Source organism: Halteromyces radiatus (genome assembly GCF_025201355.1).
Source record: "Halteromyces radiatus strain CBS 162.75 chromosome Unknown BX664scaffold_1, whole genome shotgun sequence".
Classification (NCBI taxonomy): Eukaryota; Fungi; Mucoromycota; class Mucoromycetes; order Mucorales; family Cunninghamellaceae; genus Halteromyces; species Halteromyces radiatus.
The window spans coordinates 3,590,476-3,610,317 of record NW_026251687.1 but is presented as its reverse complement, the minus strand read 5'-3'; the positions used below and the strand labels follow the sequence as shown (position 1 = coordinate 3,610,317).

The 19,842-nt window shown below is 32.1% G+C and overlaps 7 protein-coding genes across 7 annotated transcripts; 3 read left to right on the top strand and 4 right to left on the bottom strand.

The window, feature by feature from the left end:
* The first annotated feature begins 438 nt into the window (after nt 1-438).
* On the top strand, nt 439-3,395 carry BX664DRAFT_355247 (dynein light chain 1, cytoplasmic). The gene is made up of 6 exons (XM_051547799.1): nt 439-748; nt 888-941; nt 1,590-1,600; nt 1,673-1,753; nt 1,816-2,141; nt 2,242-3,395. The coding sequence occupies exons 1-6, from the start codon at nt 598-600 to the stop codon at nt 3,188-3,190; spliced, it is 1,572 nt and encodes a 523-aa protein (XP_051405444.1). The 5' UTR covers nt 439-597; the 3' UTR covers nt 3,191-3,395.
* A 368-nt stretch (nt 3,396-3,763) lies between these two features.
* BX664DRAFT_254128 (uncharacterized protein) lies at nt 3,764-6,878 on the bottom strand (the record flags this gene model as incomplete). Its single annotated transcript, XM_051540353.1, has 10 exons — nt 3,764-4,003; nt 4,065-4,159; nt 4,266-4,686; nt 4,980-5,047; nt 5,152-5,767; nt 5,860-5,938; nt 6,043-6,192; nt 6,266-6,418; nt 6,491-6,627; nt 6,720-6,878. Coding segments are annotated over 10 exons (2,118 nt in total), but the record flags the coding sequence as incomplete, so codon positions are not given.
* Nucleotides 6,879-7,515: 637 nt separating this feature from the next.
* On the bottom strand, nt 7,516-8,309 carry BX664DRAFT_368725 (uncharacterized protein; the record flags this gene model as incomplete). The annotated part of the gene is made up of 3 exons (XM_051548595.1): nt 7,516-7,814; nt 7,889-8,110; nt 8,156-8,309. The coding sequence occupies 3 exons, from the start codon at nt 8,307-8,309 to the stop codon at nt 7,516-7,518; spliced, it is 675 nt and encodes a 224-aa protein (XP_051405442.1).
* A 231-nt stretch (nt 8,310-8,540) lies between these two features.
* On the bottom strand, nt 8,541-9,700 carry BX664DRAFT_29273 (uncharacterized protein). The gene has a single exon (XM_051542003.1). It carries the CDS (start codon nt 9,609-9,611, stop codon nt 8,592-8,594), a length of 1,020 nt encoding a protein of 339 aa, XP_051405441.1. The 5' UTR covers nt 9,612-9,700; the 3' UTR covers nt 8,541-8,591.
* Nucleotides 9,701-10,353: 653 nt separating this feature from the next.
* Nucleotides 10,354-12,593, top strand: BX664DRAFT_290239 (uncharacterized protein). The gene is made up of 5 exons (XM_051541877.1): nt 10,354-10,827; nt 10,885-10,966; nt 11,037-11,261; nt 11,341-12,453; nt 12,580-12,593. Exons 1-4 carry the CDS (start codon nt 10,373-10,375, stop codon nt 12,412-12,414), a joined length of 1,836 nt encoding a protein of 611 aa, XP_051405440.1. The 5' UTR covers nt 10,354-10,372; the 3' UTR covers nt 12,415-12,453; nt 12,580-12,593.
* A 1,417-nt stretch (nt 12,594-14,010) lies between these two features.
* Nucleotides 14,011-14,905, top strand: BX664DRAFT_322276 (uncharacterized protein). The gene has a single exon (XM_051543464.1). The coding sequence runs from the start codon at nt 14,112-14,114 to the stop codon at nt 14,607-14,609; it is 498 nt and encodes a 165-aa protein (XP_051405439.1). The 5' UTR covers nt 14,011-14,111; the 3' UTR covers nt 14,610-14,905.
* A 1,374-nt stretch (nt 14,906-16,279) lies between these two features.
* Nucleotides 16,280-19,230, bottom strand: BX664DRAFT_368720 (sulfate transporter family-domain-containing protein; the record flags this gene model as incomplete). Its single annotated transcript, XM_051548594.1, has 10 exons — nt 16,280-16,506; nt 16,660-17,107; nt 17,171-17,579; nt 17,679-18,193; nt 18,288-18,343; nt 18,436-18,597; nt 18,677-18,747; nt 18,851-18,892; nt 18,970-19,034; nt 19,096-19,230. Coding segments are annotated over 10 exons (2,124 nt in total), but the record flags the coding sequence as incomplete, so codon positions are not given.
* Nucleotides 19,231-19,842: the final 612 nt, after the last annotated feature.

Genomic DNA, 19,842 nt, shown 5'->3' with positions numbered 1-19,842 from the left:
AATAAGATCATAATGAATAGAGGGTATAAAAATAGATTTTTTTTTTTTTTGAAGGAGATGGATGTGGTAAGAAAACAAGACTGAAAGGATCTCGGGGTTGAAAATAAGGGGACTGAGGGAGACCTTTTTTTTTTTTTTTTTTTTTTTGCTCTCCCTAATCTACTTTTGTACCTTTTGCTGGTTTATTTTTTTTTTCTCTTTTTCTTTCTTTTTCACTTTTTTTCTTTTTTCCTTTGAATCAATATATCAAGGTAATATATATAAATATCTTTTATTCTCTTCGTCTCTCTAGTCATCAACTCAATATGGACTAATAATGACGCGAAGAGAATAAAGAAAAAAAAAAGGAACTTCCAACTCTTTTTTTTTGTGTCAGATGAACTCAATCCATTCTTTTTTTTTTATTCATTTGATTTGGCATCTTCATATCAAGGTAAAAAAAAAAAAAAAAAAAAAATAGAAGAATATAATCGTCAACAACTAGGTGGAAGGCATTGATGTGATTGAAAATAAAAAGATCATTATGTTTTTTTCTTTTTGATGTCAGATGAACTAACGACTTCTTTTATTGTTATTATTATTATTTTGGTGTGTTAGATGTCGGATTCCAAGGCGGTTATTAAGAGTGTGGATATGAGTGAAGAAATGCAACAAGAAGCTATTGAAGTTAGTACCCAAGCTTTGGAAAAGTTCAATATTGAAAAAGACATTGCTGCACATATCAAACGTGAATTTGACAAGAAATATGGTAATTATCAATATATATATTGTATTTGAGTGAAGAAGAGGGAATGTTACTTTATGTTATCATTCTACACGTGAAAATTGTTTCTCCGTCCAAAGATCATGTATTGTTTGATTGATTCTTCATTCTTTTTTTTTTATAGGTCCTACCTGGCATTGTGTTGTTGGTCGTAACTTTGGTAGTTTTGTGACTCATGGTAAGTAAACAAAAGAGAATTGGAAAACATTTAGGCGAATGAAACAAGTATATACTTGATTAATCGTGTGAAAAATAAAAAACAAAAAAAAGAATTGGCCAAAGCGTTAAAATAAAATGGATCGTTCCTGACCTTCTTTTTTCTTTCTTATCTTTAGAATCCAAGCATTTCATTTACTTTTATCATGATCAAATTGCTATCTTGTTATTCAAATCAACCTGAATAAGTTAGTCTTTTATTATTATTGGTATTGAATAAATTTGTTATTTGATTGTTTACATTTTTGTTTTTATTTGGATTGATGAATGGTGAAGATAAAGATGATGATGAATGACACTATTTTGTTTCGTAAAAAAAAAAAAAAAGGAATCTTTTGTTTACAGGATTGTTTATTGTTTGTTTTTTTTTTTTTTTTTTTTTTTGATGGTGATACTTCTGGAACCTTTCAAATGGTAGTGAGAGTAGGCGATGCATGGACCGGGATTTTAAATAGATGAAGGAAAAGAAGGACTGGCTGATACTTTTTTTTATAAAAAGATAGATATCCATTTGTTTTACCGGATTTTTTTTGCTTTCTTCTTCTTTTCTTCTTTATCTCACTTTCTTATTCATTTTCATTATTATTCATCATGTTAAATCTTATCATAGCATCTATACAGGTAAAGAAATAATTAGAATATGAATAATAAAAATAATAATAATGAATAAACCATATATTTATATTTTTATAGGCCATTCTTCAAGTGATGACTATAGTGACCATTGGATTCATATTTGCCAAAACTGGTTATTTCAATATGGATAAACAAAAGGTAACACAATCATTTAAAATAATGATAATACAATGACTGATTTTTTTATTTATTTATTTAAGTGGTTATCGAAACTTAATTTGATGTATTTTACACCATGTTTACTCTTTTCCAATGTGGCTTCGATTATCTCTTTTGAAAAATTGATTGCATTTTGGCCCATACCAGTATTTTATTATACTTATTCATTATTATTTTATCTGGTTACTCAACTATCTACTCGGATGCTTGGTTTGAATCCTGGTTATCGTCGTTTTGTCTTGGCATGTGTTATGTTCCAGAACACAAACTCTTTACCATTGGCTACCATCTCTAGTTTGGCTGTATCTGAAGCTGCCAAAATCCTCTTTTGGAATTCCGATGATACACCAGAATCAGTGGCTGCAAGGTAATAATAAAAAAAAAAAAGAAAAAAAAGAAAAGAGAACTTTCTTTTGAACTAACATCACTACTATTATTATTTTTTTCTTTTTATATATTTTCTTTAGAGGAATTTCTTATACTTTATTCTTTGCTATCTTTGGTAATCTTCTTCGTTGGTCTTATGGATATCAATTATTACAAAAGCGTGAAGGAGATGATGATGGTGATAAGGAAAATGATGAAGAACATCAACAACATCCATATGATTCTTATTTAACCATTCCATCAAGTCATGGTTATACCAATCCATCATCCTCATCATCATCTATATCATCAATCACAAACAACACTCGATTACAAGCTCCAACCATGCCTGATCGTAGTCATAGCTCCTTGACATTGGCTGTCTCACCAAAGGATGAAGATCAAGATCCATTCAAGAAACATGTGGATGAAACAACTTCGCTCTTACACACCAACAAGAACAACAATAAGAAAAAGTACAATTTCTTAGCATCATTGAAACGATTAGGATTATGGTTCCACGGATGTATGACTCCACCACTATATGCGGCCATGTTGGCGTTGATCGTTGGATTATCACCATTGAAACAAATTTTGTACGACAAGCAATCTTTTCTTTATCCTTCTTTCACCAAAGCAATTGAAATGTGTGGTAAGGCAGCAGTACCCATCATCTTATCTTGTCTAGGTGCACAACTGGCCAGTATCTCTGAAACTCAACATAGTGCACCTACTATTCGAAAACCTGTAACAGCCGCCGTGATGATTCGAATGGTCTTGACCCCCTTTTTAGTAACACCTTTGGTAGTCTTGTTTGTTATCTATGGTGCCCCTTACTCCATCCTCGCCACTGATCCTGTCTTTATTGTGATGATGATTGTTCTTGGATGCACCCCTACTGCCATCAATCTGGTTCAAATCTCTCAAGTCAATGGTATCTTTGAAGAAGAAATGTTACGCATGTTATTCTGGAGTTATGGTATTGTATGTGTTCCTGTAGTGACCTTGACCGTCTTTTTGGCTTTGAATGTAGTGGATCGACTTCTTTAAGTAGATAGATTTTTTTTTGTTTTTATATTTGCATACCTATCTCATTTGTCATCATGTTTATTCATTGATATATATTATTTTTTTTGTATATCCACTTTATTATCCATCATATTGATTAACGAAAAAATAAAAGTATTCCTTTTTTTTTATTCATGATCTTTTTACAAATAAAGGATTCTAAATCATTTCCCCCTCACAAAATAAAATAATTTCATTACAGATGAAACACTCTTCGTTTGTCATTTATTCAGTTGCCTTTTTCTTTTTTTCATTGATTGTCAATGGAAAGACAAAAACTTTAAAATGAAACTGTTTGGATAACAATAAGAATACAACATCAATAAATAATACAAAACAAACAAACACAAATAAAATCAAAGAGGATATCTATACCGAAACGGACAGAGTTCTTTAACCGCCATCAAAACATTGTAATAAACTTTATTAATAGTAAAAATAGTAAGGAGGGGGAAAGCGTAAGAAAATCAACGAATAAAGAAGTAAAACATAAAAAAAAAGGGGGGTGTATATGATATATGTATATAGAAAAGATATAAAGTAAAAAAGAAGAAACTAAGATTTGTAAGGAGGGTTAACAAGAGATGAAGATTGAGTAGAACCAACATTCAATCCAGACAAAAGAGATGATACATCTGCACGAGTATCCTTTGTTCGTTTGGCTAGACTTGTTGATGTTAAAATATGTAATCCATCCACACTGGTCTCCGAATCTTCATTGCCTGAAGTAGTTGCTGCCAATGCTTCTTTTAAATTTTCTACCTTGATCGTTTGTTTCTTCCCTTCTTGAGTTTGCTAATTGATATTCATATTAATACAAAATAAATTAAATAAATAAAAGAAAGGTATAACTTACGGTAAAGTCAGTACTCATCCAAGGTGTAGCCAGTTTTGGTTTCAAATCATCCATGTTACGAGAAGTACGAATACGGAACGAACGCTCTTGATTGACTATAGTTATATATATTTAAAAAAAAATGGTTTGATTCCACTTTAAAAACTTTGTATTCTTTTTTTTTTTTTTTTTTTTTTTTTTTTTTTTTTTTTTTTTACTTACCAAATGCTTCCGATCCCCATTCAACATATAACTTGCTTTCTAAATCCAATCCATGGGTATCATCTTCGTCACGTAAAGGAGCATCTTTGGATAAGATTTCAACCACAATATGACGGTCCACAAAAGAATCAACAGGTTGAGTGTTGTCACCATCTAAATCATCAAAAGACCATACATTCAACTTCTTTGTCGTATGAATAGCACCATCGGAGTGGGCGGGAAACACTGGTGAGTATTCCTTGTTCTGAATGCGATTCGATCGTACTTGATCTACATAATGTATCAATCTGTCCACGTGATAAAACCGTCCAACCATATCCAAGTATTCCACAATCACTGCTGCTAATGCCCTTTGTCGCGCTGTATGTACAATATCTCCTTGCTTCACCAGATTTTGTATTTGGAATACCAAAGGAATCGCCTTGATAGTACCATCAGCTCCAAAATGTCGGGTTAATGCGCATAATAATTGATAAAGTGCCTGCACATCCTGCACATTGAATTCCTTCAAACTTGCCCATTGAGCCATCGTTTGCTGCAAACTATTGATGAACATCACATCACTATGCTGATTCAAAGTATGTTTGGGGAATGAACTATAATTCATCATCACAAAAAAAAAAAAAAAAAGGAGGAACAGTGTTAGTCAGTGAGTATCTGTAACTATATATGTATATGTAAAGACATTTTTCAAAGTTAATTCATTTACTCGACATTCAAATCATCTTCAGAAGTAGCATCAAGATATCGCACAAGAGTCGTAGAAAAATCCATACGTGTTTCTATGACAAAAAAAAAAAAAAAAAAAAAGAGATGGATGGATGAACAGTAAAAATAATATTAGAGATTAGAATATTATTTTTTTTATCTCATGTTTTCTATTTACCAGGTTGAGGATCAATCAATAAACCAAATGCAGGTACCCAAGTTCCCAAAGAGATAGAAGTTCCAGATGAAGAAGAAATCACTTGATCAGAATCATGAGCTGATGATGAGGAAGAGGAAGAAGCATCATCGGAATTGTCAGCAGAAGAATCCTTACGAGTAGCAGCAATAAGATCCAAACATTTTAATGCCACTCGACGATATTGGATTAGAGAAAGTCCTTCAACTTGTTCCAAAGTAGTACCCACACGCAATTTGGCTAAAATATAACCAGTGATATCATCCAATTGATTTTGGTAGTATGTTTGAGATGCTAGCCCACCAATACTATGAGCCAAGCCTTGATGAATAGCATATTCAAAGGTACCTTGTTCATCCCCAACCGAATCAGAAGGTTCTTGTTCCCTGAATACACGACCGCCCTGTAAAGATTTGATTAAGAGTCCAAATAAAGAATTTAACACTTCCAGGACCGAGATTCCCACCAATGGCATATTGGCATTCAAGATGGTATCCAATATCGATACTAACGAAGCATGTTTGCTGTTGATTATTTGAGATTTTGTGGTTTCGAATTGCTGAAGAATTTCTGACACTAAAAGGTAACGATATTGAGGCTAATGAAGAATTGATATCAGTCAATAGTATATGGATCATCTCACTTTTGTTTAATATCTTTTTTTTTTTTTTCTTTTTTTTTTTTTTTTACCTGTAATGAGTCTAGAACGAGTTCAATCGAAGATACAGCGAAGTTGGGAGGCCACCACTTTTGTTTTGCATCCATGTATCTAGCATAAGAAGAAGAAGAAGAAGAAGAAGAAAAAGAAAAAAAAGAAGTCCATATATACTAAAAAAACACACCTTTTTATATTCATTTGAAGATAAAACTTACCCTAATAACGGACTAAGAGCAAGGCGAACACCGGCACCATTTGCCTTTCCAAAGAGAAGCGCAGCTGTCTTGGCAGCAAAAAGAGCAGCAACATTTTCATCCACCAAAGTATTGTCCAGGACTGATTGTTTGAGATCAGGGGATTTCTTACTATGAGAAAAAAAAATATATAGCTCATTTCAATTTTCTTGCTAAACATCAGACTTATGTATATATGTATTACCTCTTTGCTAATACACTAGCAGATTTTTTTGATTTGGCTAAAGTGACAATGATAGGAGGTAAAATGATACCAAGTTGAACCTTGAAATTGGAAGCTTGTAAGGCAGGAGACATTACGGCTGCTTGTAACCCACGATGTCCAATATATTCCATTCTAACCAAACACACACACAAAATGTCAGATTACTAATATATATTCCATTACAAGTTTTAAAAAAGCACTTACTGATAAGTCAAAGTATCATCATTATTCTTGAATATACTGAATCCAGCGAACTTCTTGATCAAAGATTCATAGTCAGCAGTCAATTCAGCATCCACACCTAAAGTGGTTCCATCATGATAGGAACAGAATACTACAAACTTTTTTTTTTTTTAAAAAAAAAAAGAAATAAAAAGAAAAAGAAAAAACTAAGTATATATTGACCACATATACATATTTTATCTATTCTTACTGTTTCACAAGCCAAGTCAATCAATTGAATATCCTTGTCCTTTCCATCTAATATCATGGCCAAGATTTTCACAATATGTTTCGAGAAGAGATTCAGGTCACGGTGACAAGCTTCGATAAGGGATCTTAGAATCTCAAGAGAGACAATGTTGTGTCTATATATATATAAAGATGAGTAAGGTCATCATCTATTTCACACCAGAATGAATCATTTAAAAGACTTACTGCTTTCTTCCTTTAGTTACATCGCGTTCTACCTTCTTTTCAAGAAAAGAACCAACTTTAGTCAGTTTGACGGGTCTTGAGCTAGCATAAAACGTAAGATAACTGAGTTCAGATGAACGAGAACGTCCTTCACCTTCCTTCTCTGGATAACAGTTATTAATGAGTGTAGCGTGTTTAACGTATCTATAGAAGAAAGATAATTGGTTAGTTTATATTATAGAAATATAGAATGTATTTTATATAATGTTACTTTTATTTATTACTTACAAGTGCATAACAATAAATAAGGAATGTGAATGGTTTTTTTTTTAAAAAAAAAAAAAGAAAGAAAGAAAGAAAGAAAGAAAGAAAGGAAAAGAAAAGAAAAAAAAAAGATAAAAATGGAAAAAGACCACCAAGGATTTTTAAACCAAGAAATTTTTTGGAGTTTGACAATCCCAATTCATCCATTTTAGGGAACAGACTATTTTCAGTATAATTCTTATTTTTATTATTATTTATTTGATGATGATTATAAAAAAAAAAAATAAAGATAGAAAAAAAAAAGGTGGGGTAAGATAGAAGAATGCTATCTAAAAGAGGAAGAGTATTATGAACAAAGCGTAGACAAAGTACAAAGTCCGAGTAGTTTTTAAATGAGCACTACTTTCCGCAGGTTGTTCATCATCAAACTTAAAATCACCGATAGAACCATGTCCTAAACGAAGATTTCCGCATGTCAAAGTACGTTGGTTCACTTGAGAATCTTTTTTTTTACTTGAATATGCCATCATGATAGATTTGTCCTCCCAAAATCCTTGAATACTTAATGTAGTGTTAAATGAAGAAAGTGGAGTCACTGATGGATAATATGAATTGATTCTAGCAAAACCTATATAATACATATATATTCTTTTTTTTTTAAATAACCGCCCTGATTTTTTTTTTTCATATGAAAGTTCGTACCTGAAATTAACTGAAGTTGATTTTTACATTTATCTGAAGGCGCTTGGACAGCTTGTTGGCAAGGATTAGAGGTCAAAGTCTTCAAACATTCATTAGATTCATCAAAATTACATTGATTATCAGTTGAATTGTTTTTTGGAAGTCCAATAATCCAACTAAGACAAACATTTGTCTCATTATTCCAATAATCAACACCATACGGATCAAAGTAAATTGTAACAGCTGTATGTTTAGTATATTGTGTAAAAAGAGTACTGGCTGACATACCTCCATCGATCGGCATGGATGCTAATGCTCCTGGTAGAGTATCCTCAGGGTATGGTTCAGGTTCTCCTAATGCTCTAACATTAATCTTTGATGAGGCCGATGTTGTTGCGATCGTGAGAACAAAAAGAGAAAGTAAATAAAGAAGAAGTTTCATAATAAAGTCGTTAAAGGATGATCATGAGATGATTTCCCTTGTCTTTTTATATTTATATATATATATATATAAAGAGGTTCATTGTTTGATGATGATAATCTTTGGATCATTTTATTTAAATAAAGAGAAAGAATGTTATCATGATGATGAATAGAACTATGAATTAGACAACGAATTAATAAAAAAAAAAAAAAAAAAGAAAGGGAAAACAATGTAACACATACAGAACTTGTCAGGGTACCTAAAAAGGAAACCATCATAAATAATAAAAAAAAATCTTTTTTACTTTTTTGATAGGCTGACGATCTCAGGGGCAGTCTTCCGACGATGATAAAAAGCAGGTGGAGGGGTAAGAAGAGTAGAGGAAGAGGAATCAAAATAAGGGGAAAAAGAGGAGGATGACTCCTTGCTTAAATAATGATGATTAAAGTTGACGTTGTTGCTTTGATTACTTGAAGAGGAAACGATGGTGATGGGTGGTGGAGGTGGTGGTAGTGGCAACGATGGCTGTTTCCTTTTCTTATTGAGTGATTTTAGGAGTGAATCTGAAAGTGATGTCCGCGCCTCTAAAGCCAATGGATGAACTTGCTTAGGTTTGTTGTTGTTACATTGTTGATGATCAAAACTAAATTCGTGCATAGATGTTGGTGATGATGATAAGGGTGATGATAATAAAGAAGGAGGAGACGAAGCTGTTGAACATGTAGATTTAGATGGTTTGATTTCAATGTCATGAGGAAGTTCAATAGCTGGAGGTAAAGAAGTTTTACTAGCTTTTCTTAATAAAGATCGTTTCATAGCTTGATTCAATGTTTGTTGTTTTTGTCGAAAAGTTTGAAAATGACCTTTGATTGTATGTTTGAATGATTTAGTGGATCGAATAGATGCGGAATAATCATCATCACTACTAGTAGGTGTATCTGTTGTAGTAATCATGGTAGTAGTCGTAGTAGTATTGGTGTTATTACTTTCATTTGAATCACTAGAATTATTATTGGCCAGCCAATAATCATGTCTTTCTCGTTCTTCTTCTTCATAAGTGTATACCATAGTATCAATGATGGCTTGATTCTTTTGATATTTATGATGAGCTTCCATTGAACAAAAGATTGAATAAACTAACCAAAATATCGGTTCGTAAACGCATAACCAACATTCGTAAAGATTTGATTTGACACTAAGCCACGGTTGACATGATGATAATAAGTCATATGAACTGATCATCACCCTAGATGATGATTTCTCCATAATAAAAGGTTGTTTTCTTTTTGTTGTAGTGGTAATAATAGTAGTAGTCGCCATGAATTATAGTTGCATTATATTGATAATAAATTTTAAGAAAAAAAAAAGAAAATAAAAGAAAAGAAAGAAAGGAAAAAGTAGAAAGGAAAGGGAATGATAGATATTTTATATATATATATAAAAAAGAATCCAATAAAATATATAGATGGTAATGTCAAAATGGAAGAGGGGTAAAAAATCAAAGTGAAAAAAAAAGAATAATCAAGAAAAAAAAAAAAGTAAGGAGATTCAAGGGTAAAAAAAAAAAAAAAAAAAAAAAAAAAAAAATTGAAAGGAAAAAGAAAGGGAAAGGAAAAATAGAACGTTCTCCTCTATTAAGAGTAGATTTATACATATATCACGGAGGTTTTAAGTAAGGTACCATACCAATAGTCTAACTTTTTTTTTTTTTCAGGACAATCAGTATAAATATATACATAAAATTTGTTTACTATTAAAAACTTGTTTCGCATTCCAATTTCATCATTTTAGGATCTTCACATCATCCGACCTGAATACCGTTTATATATGTATTATCTTTATTATTCTTCCTATTCAAAACTCTTAAATTGTTACAAAATAATGAATATACTGATGATGATGATGAAATTAATATATATATATTTATGATGATGATGATAGGGAATGGGTTTTTTTAATGAAGTACCATTTTTTTTACTGAATGCTCAGAAGAGATTATTTCACTCTCCGGAAGAAATTTTTCTTTCTTCTTTTTTTCTTTTTCTTTCTTTATTATATATATTTTTCATGTATTCCATCAAATGAAACATTCTTTAAATTACAAACATGTATTATCGTTTTTACTATTATTATCGATATTGAAGATATTTGTTATAGCCGACGATGATACTTCATCCTTACCATATACCCATGTTCAACCTCGAGCAGCTCCAAATGATATTACGGTAGATTCAACGGCAAACTCTACGAATACTCCTACAACAACAACAACAACTACAATAACAACAACATTAACTTCTTCTTTGACTCCTTCCTCCACAACAAACTCAACAACAAATGTAACAACTCCTCTACCTCTAAAACCTGCTACACCTTTTCATTACAATCAATCCATTGTCAATAATACAGCAACTCCCAACATTGCCTACCAGTTAAATTGTCAAGTCGATGATCCTTTTTGCAGAAAAGTGGAAAATGGTATTGTACAAGCTCTTTTAGAATTAGCCAAGGTCATAGATATCAAAACAAAGATAATGTAAGTTAATAAGACAACTTTTTGTTTTGTTCATTAATTAATATTTTTATCATGTAGTATCAAAATCAGATATCATAGCTTCTGTGCTACTTCAAGTTGTTCTAATAGTACTTTTGGTTGGGGCATTCCTTCATCACAGGTATATATCTTATTATTTTTGAGAAAAATGATTTTATTCACTCTTTTTTTTTTTTTTTTTTTTTTTGTAGTTTATATTACCATTCGATTATGGACCCGATTTGAATCATGTTTATCCACAAGCACTTGCAAAACAACTTGTACCAGTTTACAACACTAGTTCTGTATGGGCGGCAAGCGATGTAACAGTTGATATCAATCATGATGCTTATATGGAAGGAGTGGACTATGAAAAAGCTCAAACTATAGGATGGAATGGCACAGGTGTACCTCCTACTGGTCGATTTTGGTTTGTGGTAAGAGACTAAAAAGGGAATCATGCAATTAGAAGATACTAAGCCTTCTAACTTTTTTTTTTTTTTTTTTTTTTTTTAGAATGATACTTCCTATGGAAATAATACTAGCATCGATAATAATCAGGTAGATTTCCGATATGTCTTTTTACACGAATTATTACATGGACTTGGATTCATTAGTTCATGGGCAGCCTATTTCTGGTCATCATCATCACCATTTCGATTGCTTGTGGAGAATGTAGTGGATCCCAGTCAGCTTCAAATCATCACACCTGGAATGTATTGGTCAAACGATGTGGACGGTGGACCGATTTATATTACTGGATTCCAACCGACAATGATTTTTGATAAGAATCTATTCAGTTATAACAAAAATGGATCAACAACAAACAACGGTACCAGCTTGACAGATCTTGGATTCGATATGCAAAATTTTTGTGTTCCCAGAACGGAAGGATTTATTCTTGATTTTGTATCCAAATTTCATCAAACCAATCAATCTATATCAGCAACCAATTTATGGAACAGTATGGCGGAATTGGACAGTCTCCTCTTCAATTTCCCTCCAGCAGCAGTTGCTAATAGTAGCTACAACACCAACAAATACCTACGAGAAAAATATCAGAACATGACACTATTAACCGGAGCAGGAGTACTGGATACACCATTAGAACATTTTGATCAAACTACCAATCGAGCAGGAACAGCCATATCGCATGTGGATGATCAATACAATTCGACGGTTGATTTTCTCATGACTCGAGGCTTCATCACAGGGCAAAGTTTGGAAGATATTACTCAAGAAATGTATCAAAACATTCCAGTGATTCAATACAATGTTACTTCTGACAACAATAGTATTATCACCAATACTTATGCATCACCGATTGGACCGGGGATTTTGAGGATTTTGGATTCGATGGGATATTCGACAGCTTTGACCAATACAAGTTATGAATCAACAGGAACTAGAGATGAAAAATTTCGATCTAATTGTGATGATATGAATGACAACAGTGGTAGTAAACCCAAAGTGACAACAGCTGCAACGGCAACCAGTGATGGAAAATGTATTTACAAAAGTTTACAAGCAACTTGGTTTATTGGAACTATCATGATGATTTTTCTATTATTGATTTGGAACTCTGTTTGATCTATGTCCTCTAAGCCTTCCCTTCATCTTTTTTTTTTTTTTTTTTTTTTTTTGTAAATTAGTCTATACTTTTTAGTTAGTTATTTTTAGCATTAGTGTCACACCTTCTCATTATTTGATTATTATTATTTTTTTCTTTTTTCGTTTCCTCCTTTTTTTTTTTTTATTGTATATGTGTGTGTGTGTATGAGGAAATAAAGAATATTTTATGATTTGCCACAATCTCTGGTTTTTTTTTTTTTTTTTGTATTTCTAAACTTTAACAGGGTTTTGACTACTTAATATGTATAAGTGAATCATGATGATTATATAAAAGGTAGAAAATGAGGCACAGAGAAGGCTTTGTCTCTAAAAAGTTACAAAATTGTGACGTTCTATGTAGTACAGCATTTTTTTTTTCTTCTTCTTTGATCCGAACATCATTCAAAATCATCCACAGCCACGAACCCACAGGTCACTAACAGTCCGCAGCCACAAAACTTTAATTAAAGTAAAGTAAATATAAAGGACAGATCAAAAGTGATCTTTTTATCCTTTATCTTCTTAACTTTACAAAATGGAAATGGAAAAGAATCCTAACTATATTGCCCCTCCTCCCAAACAACCTATTCAAGATGATCGCTATTTGAGTGAGGAAAAAATACGTCGATTACAACAAGAAATTGATCAAAACAGCTGTGATGGTATGGATATTTGCTTGTACTTGTTATTGGGTCCTTTCGCCTTCTTCTGTATCATCCCCAAACTCAACAGAAAGTCTAAAGCTCAAGATGAATTAAAGATCGAATTGACCAAACCACGCAATTACTGATATTTATCATCATTAAACTGTGTGCATGATCTTTTTACTTTCTCATATCATTTTATATACTTATCCTCATTTAATTATTGAACTTTTATATATATATATATATATATATCCTATAATAAATATTTATTGAATTTTTCCCATTTATGATCTGTTCCGTATGACACGTGATTTTGTGATCTCTGATGATGATGATGATACGGGTTGATGTTTCCATAACCATGATGACATGTAGGATTGTATAAAAATATGGTAAAATGATGATACGATGTCGTTATAGTAAATGATGAATGTATATGATATATGACAGTAAAATGACCTGATCAAAAAAAAAAAAAAAAAAAAAAGAAAGGATGTTTCCAAATATAGATGTAAGAGAAAACAAAGAAAAGACGGTGTTCTAATGTGAGAAACTAAAAATGGGTAATGATCATTTGAGGAGAGTCTGAACATTTCCCATTGCCACGTCCAGAAAATTGAAATAGAAATAAATCAAAAACCTTCATGGAAAAATAGAAGTTAGCTGCATAAAATCATTGTTTTTTTTTTATTGTTCTATCCAACGCAATAAGGTTTTTTTTTTTTTTTTTACAGTTCTTTATGCATTGCTCAATCAATGGATGAATTTATTGATGGTTTCATATCTATATATATATATATATATATATATATATATATATTTTATATTAATATATATATAAACTTGTACAAATAAACAAGGAAAACCTCCTTTTTTTTTTTTCTTTCTTTCTTTCTTTTTTTTTTTCTCATTGTCCTTCACCAATAATTGACGCCTCTTTTCTCCTATTTCATTTCTTTATAAATTCATTCTATTTTATATTCATTTTTCTTTTTTCTTTCTTTCTTTTTTTTTTCTTTCCATCAAATTATGCAAACATCATCATCCGAATATTCATTAAAATCTAAATGGAATCAACTTGTAAACAAACGAACCGATTCATCATATACTTGTAAGGATCATCGACGACCTTCTCATTGTAGTGATCAATCTGTATGCTCAAGTACATCGACTAGTACGTTAGACAAACTTTTATTGGGAATTCCTGGATTATTTCGACGACGATGTTCCAATGCATCCTCTTCAGATCATCTAGATGAAGAAAAAGAATCAGAAAAATTGGATGAATTATATCAGAGTGCCTTGGATGAAATCTCTTATGCTGAGGATTCCCAAGGTTCTCGTTATTACCCTGGTGATGTCGCGTCTGCAAAAGAAGCCATGGATATCTGCACCAATGCATTTATAGAACTATTACAACAAGCTCCTGATCGTCAAACCCATGATCATCTTTATGCCGCTATTGCTCCAAGATTATGGTCCTTAAGATCAAGGTTCGATGCTTTACCTACAATCATCATTGATTGATTTCCAACTGTCTTTCTTTATTCTTTCTTTACTCTTACTCCCCCCCCCCCTTTCTCCTTTCTCCTTCTTTTACTTTGAAACCTCCTCGGGATTTCATTCTATTCTTAACTCAAAAAAAAAAAAAAAAATCAAACTTGTTTTGTTGTTTGATTGATAACATTTTAGTCTTACATATTCTTTCTCTCTATCTTGATGATGAAGAAGATGATGATCTACCTCCATTTTTATTCTAGTTCCTCCTACTCACCCTTTTTTCTCCTGATTTTCTGTATTAATAAAAAAAAAAAAAGAAAGAAAGAAAAAAAAAAAGCCTTCAAAAATGTTTGCATTTATTTATGTGTTTTATGTTTATGATTCATCATCTTGCATGATATATATTTTTTTCTTGTCTCCTTTCCTACTCAAAATATCACAATCTCATTTTATATTTCCGCCTAATTGAGAATCTGTTTCTTTTTTTTATTCATTTTCACATCCATTTCCCGTTTTGCCACTTTTTCAATGTTTCTATTTTCATTTTTGGCACCGAGACATTATCATCCCTTTTTTTTTTTTTTTTTTTTGTTCTCCTTCTCTTGATTTATTATTATTATTATTTTCTTTGTAAACCTGTCAATGTGCCGTTAGAAAAATGGTTGTACAAAAAAAGAACTAAAATAATCACCCAACTGGTATCTACAGCAAAAAACATTTAAATCACAGCTAATCATTTTTAAGTCATTCTTTTTCTCTTTTTCTTTCTACTTTATCCATCTAGTGTTTTTATTTATAGTGCATTCAACTCCTTTTTTTTCATTAATCCTTTAAACAAGACTACAATATGGATCTATTGGATAACATTAACAGACAGATTGGAAATATACGGTACTAGGTACTTTATAGGGTAGGATAATATACAATAGGATGGGGGCATACAATAGTTTTGGATGATGGAATGGAATACGTTATTGGATTATACGTACGGTGGAATATACGACTGGACAGTAGGAATGAATGATTACCGCGATAGCACGACACATACGATATGATGACAAAATACAACGCGACAATTCTCTTCTGGCTTTGTGTATATCATTTATAGTTAGTTCAATAGATAGTAGCTAGCATTTGGAATAAACATATGTCTGACTATTTTGGAAATATGTGATTTTTATATATATTTATTGGAAATGTATTATGGTGATGGTATGATAACGATCATAACAATATGATGCAACAAAACTGTTGTCATGGATATTTATATTTGCCAAGTAAGTTGGGTTTTGACTTGATATTTCTCTTTCCTCTCTCTCAATTCATATAAAAAAAACCACTGATTACCAGCAAGATGAATATTTTTTTTAACAATCCTGGATATTAAGAAAATATATCTACCATTGCTCATGTTTCATGATGAATGTTTTGATATGGTCATCTTTCATGCGTCCTCCCCATCGGTTTCTATTTTGTTTACATAAAAAAAAAAAAAGGAACATCATCAAAGAAAAACGTTCCACAGTATATTTATTTATCAATGAGTACAAAAGCAATATATATATATATAAGATACATATTATGTATGAATAACAATACAGTAATAATAATAATAAAAGGGAAAAAAAGTCATAATAATACTAATAAAGTTAAGGGATAGAAATATGGTCGATAAAAAAAAAAAAAAAGAGGGATGGGGAATATCAAATTGTTGAAGGATAAGCATAAATTTCTTGACGGTTAGAGGCAGCAGCAGCACGCACAGCATCATCGGCACTCCAATGGAAAAAAGCATAACGATCTTTGGGCAAAGAGAAGACATGATGAGAAGATTCAAAAGAGGAATGAGAATAACGAGGACTATTGACACCATCGAGATGAGTGGCAGTGATATTCTTGCTTCGATCATCACTTTTATAGGACCCTGCAGGACTGTGATAATAAGCTTGACGTTCAATATCTTCTTTGTTGATACTATGATTGCTCTTGTTATTGTTGCTGTTGTTGGGGGAGGAGGAGGAGGGCGAGATTGGTACCACTTCACTGGATGGATGATTACCATTGATACTGCTATTACTTTCATTTGTTATTGGTTGAGTAGCGAATCCACCGAGAATCAGATTCAAACGGACACTAGGATCAGTGATGTTGACAAAATGGAATTCTACATGATGACCACTATAACGATTCAATGCTGTTTGAGCATCCACTACAGCTTGTAAACCACTTGAATCCAATCGGCCTACCTTGGAAAAATCCAGAATCACAGCATGCAAAAGAGGAAGTTGAGCACGAGCAGCATCCTTGATTGGATTGGCATCATCATTCCATGCACGATCACCTTTGTTCACCACACCTTGAGCACGACGCGTAAAAGATTTGCAATGAGAGATAATCCGATCTGTCACATAGGCCGAATTGGGATATGTTAGTGATTCATCCACACGCACCATCAAGATACCATCCGGTAAAGGTTCCGCCAAATGTCCAAGTACGGGATCATTGTCAGGGACATAGAGATATTGCTGTTGATTGTCTTTGACTTCATCATCGCCACTTTTCCTATGACTATCCGTTGCTACTCTGACCAAGGCTGGATCCAGAGCAGGAGATGAGAGAGGAATACGTCCAATAGAATAGAAACGAGGTCGTGCAATACGGAACAAAAGTATCAGAATGGCTAGAGCAACCGAGGCGTAAATTCCATAATCTATTGTTGTGAAGAAAGTGACCACCACCGAAACTACAAATACCAATAATTCCCAGATACTAACTTGGAATAATCGTTTCAAATAAGAAGGACCGGAAACAAGATCCGAAACGGCATGGATAACAACAGCGGATAGAACGGCATCAGGAATATAATAGAATGCAGGAGTCAAGGCATATAATGCGAGTATGACAACAACGGCAGAGAAGATACCAGCAATAGGAGTTTTAACACCAGAGCGTGCTTTAATGGCTGTACGAGAGAAGGAACCGGTAGATGGATAGGCACTATTGTAATATCAAAAAAGAAAAAAAAAAACAAGTTAATAAAGTTTTTTTTTTTTTTTTTTTTTTTTTTTTTTTTTTTTTGTATGAGTGTTTACATACCCAAAGAAAGAAGCCCAGATGTTAGTGAATCCAATAGCGATGATTTCTTGATTGGGATTGATTGTATAGTCATTGATGCGACCAAATGATTTGGCAATGGCCACATGTTCAAGTATAAGGATTAAAACAGCAGAAGGAAGAGTAGTAGCAATTGCTTGAATGGCATCACTATCCACCCGAGGAACAGCCATAGCTTGAAAGCCAGCAGGTACAGTCTTGAGAATACTAATAGGCGATGTTGTTTTCCCAATATTTATCAAAAAGGCAATCAAGGTACCAAAGATGACGGCGAGACCATTACGAGTAATACTAAAGTAGAACAATAAACTGGCATATTTTGGGTAACGCTTGCTAAAATAATTACAAAGGAATCGAACACCATAGAGCCAGACCAAAGCAGAAAGTCCAAAGGCAACATCTAGTTTTGTATTGGGAAGTTCTTTGAAGAAATTGCCAAAAATGAGATAGGTAGGATCCTGAGTATTGACAGTTTTAATACCAAAGAGTTTTGGCCACTAAATAATACAGGATAATATTAAAATGGTTAGTCTTTATTTTAAAAATAAAATAAAATAAAATAATATGGATCATCATCAATATTTATTATACCTGTCCTATGCAGATGGTAACGGCACTAGCTGTCATAAAACCTGATACAACCGTCACTATAATATATATATATATATATATATAAAGGTATAAGAACACTTGAATCAATCCATCTTTTTTTTTTGTATCTAAATGTTGACCAACTTACGTGGAATAAAATCGACCAAAATACCTAAGCGGACCAAACCAATGAACATCGCAATAACACCTGTCAATAGGGATAAGGTGACAGCAATTTCAGGACCAGTGATATTTGGATTTGTTGCAGTGATATGAGTGATAGATTGACCAACCAAAAGAGACATAACAGCTAATATAATTTTAGAATAAACGAGTAAGAATATATCACAATACCAATTCTTTTTTTTTTCTTGTTGTATTATTTTTACCAGTTGGACCAATAGAAATATCCTTTGAAGTTGCGAATAAACAATATACAATCAGACCAACAAATGCCGTACTATATATATTGACGAGATAATAGGAAGAAGAAGAAGAAGAAGAAAAAAAAATAGTGAATAAATAAACCGTTGGAATCAACCCATATTTTTCTTTTCCATTACTATAAACCATATTGTGGAGGAAGTTGAGCAATTTTCGCATATCTTCAAAAAAAAAAAAAAAGTAAATAATGCAAATTAATAACTCATTCCATAGCATTTTGTTGATATATATTATTTACCCCATTGATTGAGGAACAACAACGATACCAACGGTAATACCAGCAATCAAATCTCGTAATAACCACTAAAAAACAAAAAGATTAGTTTTATTTGTATATACTGTCTGATATGATGATCTCTATTACCGCAATATTATATCGATGAATCCATGTTGCTATTGGAAATAGACTAACGGCGTAATCAACTGATTGTGTAGGTAATTCATGAGCTGCATTTTTGATTTTTTCTTGATAGGTTTCGGTTTGATAGTCGACTACAAGCACCTTCGTTGGATTGGTCATTAGATAGTATTAATATTCTATCTATATTGAATGATTGTTTGTAACTTTCTTCAAAAAAAAAAAAAAAAAGGAAAGGAGATATAGAAAAAGGAAGGGAAAGAAAAGAATGAGATCAAAAAATAATATTTTTGATTTTGATTTTTTTTTTTTATAATCTGTATGCGGGGTTTTAACAGTTTAGACAGGACAAAAAGGCATGAAGGTTGCACAGATTGCACCATACAATAAAACTATTACGCCCTTCCAAAAGAAACAAACAATAATACCTTATAATACTTGACAAAATTTAGCTCATATATATATTTATATATATATTAGAAAAAGATCATCATTATGATTTAATACCGAACAATCCAAATATGGAGTTACAAAGGCGTGATATCTTGCCCATCACCAATCAATGACTCGTCCGAAGATCTTGAACTGTTCACAATGACGCCTTATTTATTTCGTTTCGAATTAATACCAACAAATTTATTTTTATTTGTTAAAATAAAATGATCATTGAATTTGGCACTATTTTTTTTTTTTTTTTTAGGATCTTGATCTTTACACTTTATTCAATAAAAAAGAATTTCTTTGATTTACTAG

What these genes read in the sequence shown, in the direction of transcription:
- BX664DRAFT_322276 (XM_051543464.1), top strand. Translation starts at nt 14,112, where the DNA reads ATGCAAACATCATCATCCGAATATTCATTAAAATCTAAATGGAATCAA.
- BX664DRAFT_355247 (XM_051547799.1), top strand. Translation starts at nt 598, where the DNA reads ATGTCGGATTCCAAGGCGGTTATTAAGAGTGTGGATATGAGTGAAGAA. An exon ending in TCAATATGGATAAACAAAAG is followed by an intron (nt 1,754 to 1,815) that starts GTAACACAATCA and finishes TATTTATTTAAG; the next exon opens with TGGTTATCGAAACTTAATTT. An exon ending in CCAGAATCAGTGGCTGCAAG is followed by an intron (nt 2,142 to 2,241) that starts GTAATAATAAAA and finishes TATTTTCTTTAG; the next exon opens with AGGAATTTCTTATACTTTAT.
- BX664DRAFT_290239 (XM_051541877.1), top strand. Translation starts at nt 10,373, where the DNA reads ATGAAACATTCTTTAAATTACAAACATGTATTATCGTTTTTACTATTA. An exon ending in GATATCAAAACAAAGATAAT is followed by an intron (nt 10,828 to 10,884) that starts GTAAGTTAATAA and finishes TTTATCATGTAG; the next exon opens with TATCAAAATCAGATATCATA. An exon ending in GGGGCATTCCTTCATCACAG is followed by an intron (nt 10,967 to 11,036) that starts GTATATATCTTA and finishes TTTTTTTTGTAG; the next exon opens with TTTATATTACCATTCGATTA.
- BX664DRAFT_29273 (XM_051542003.1), bottom strand. Translation starts at nt 9,611, where the DNA reads ATGGCGACTACTACTATTATTACCACTACAACAAAAAGAAAACAACCT.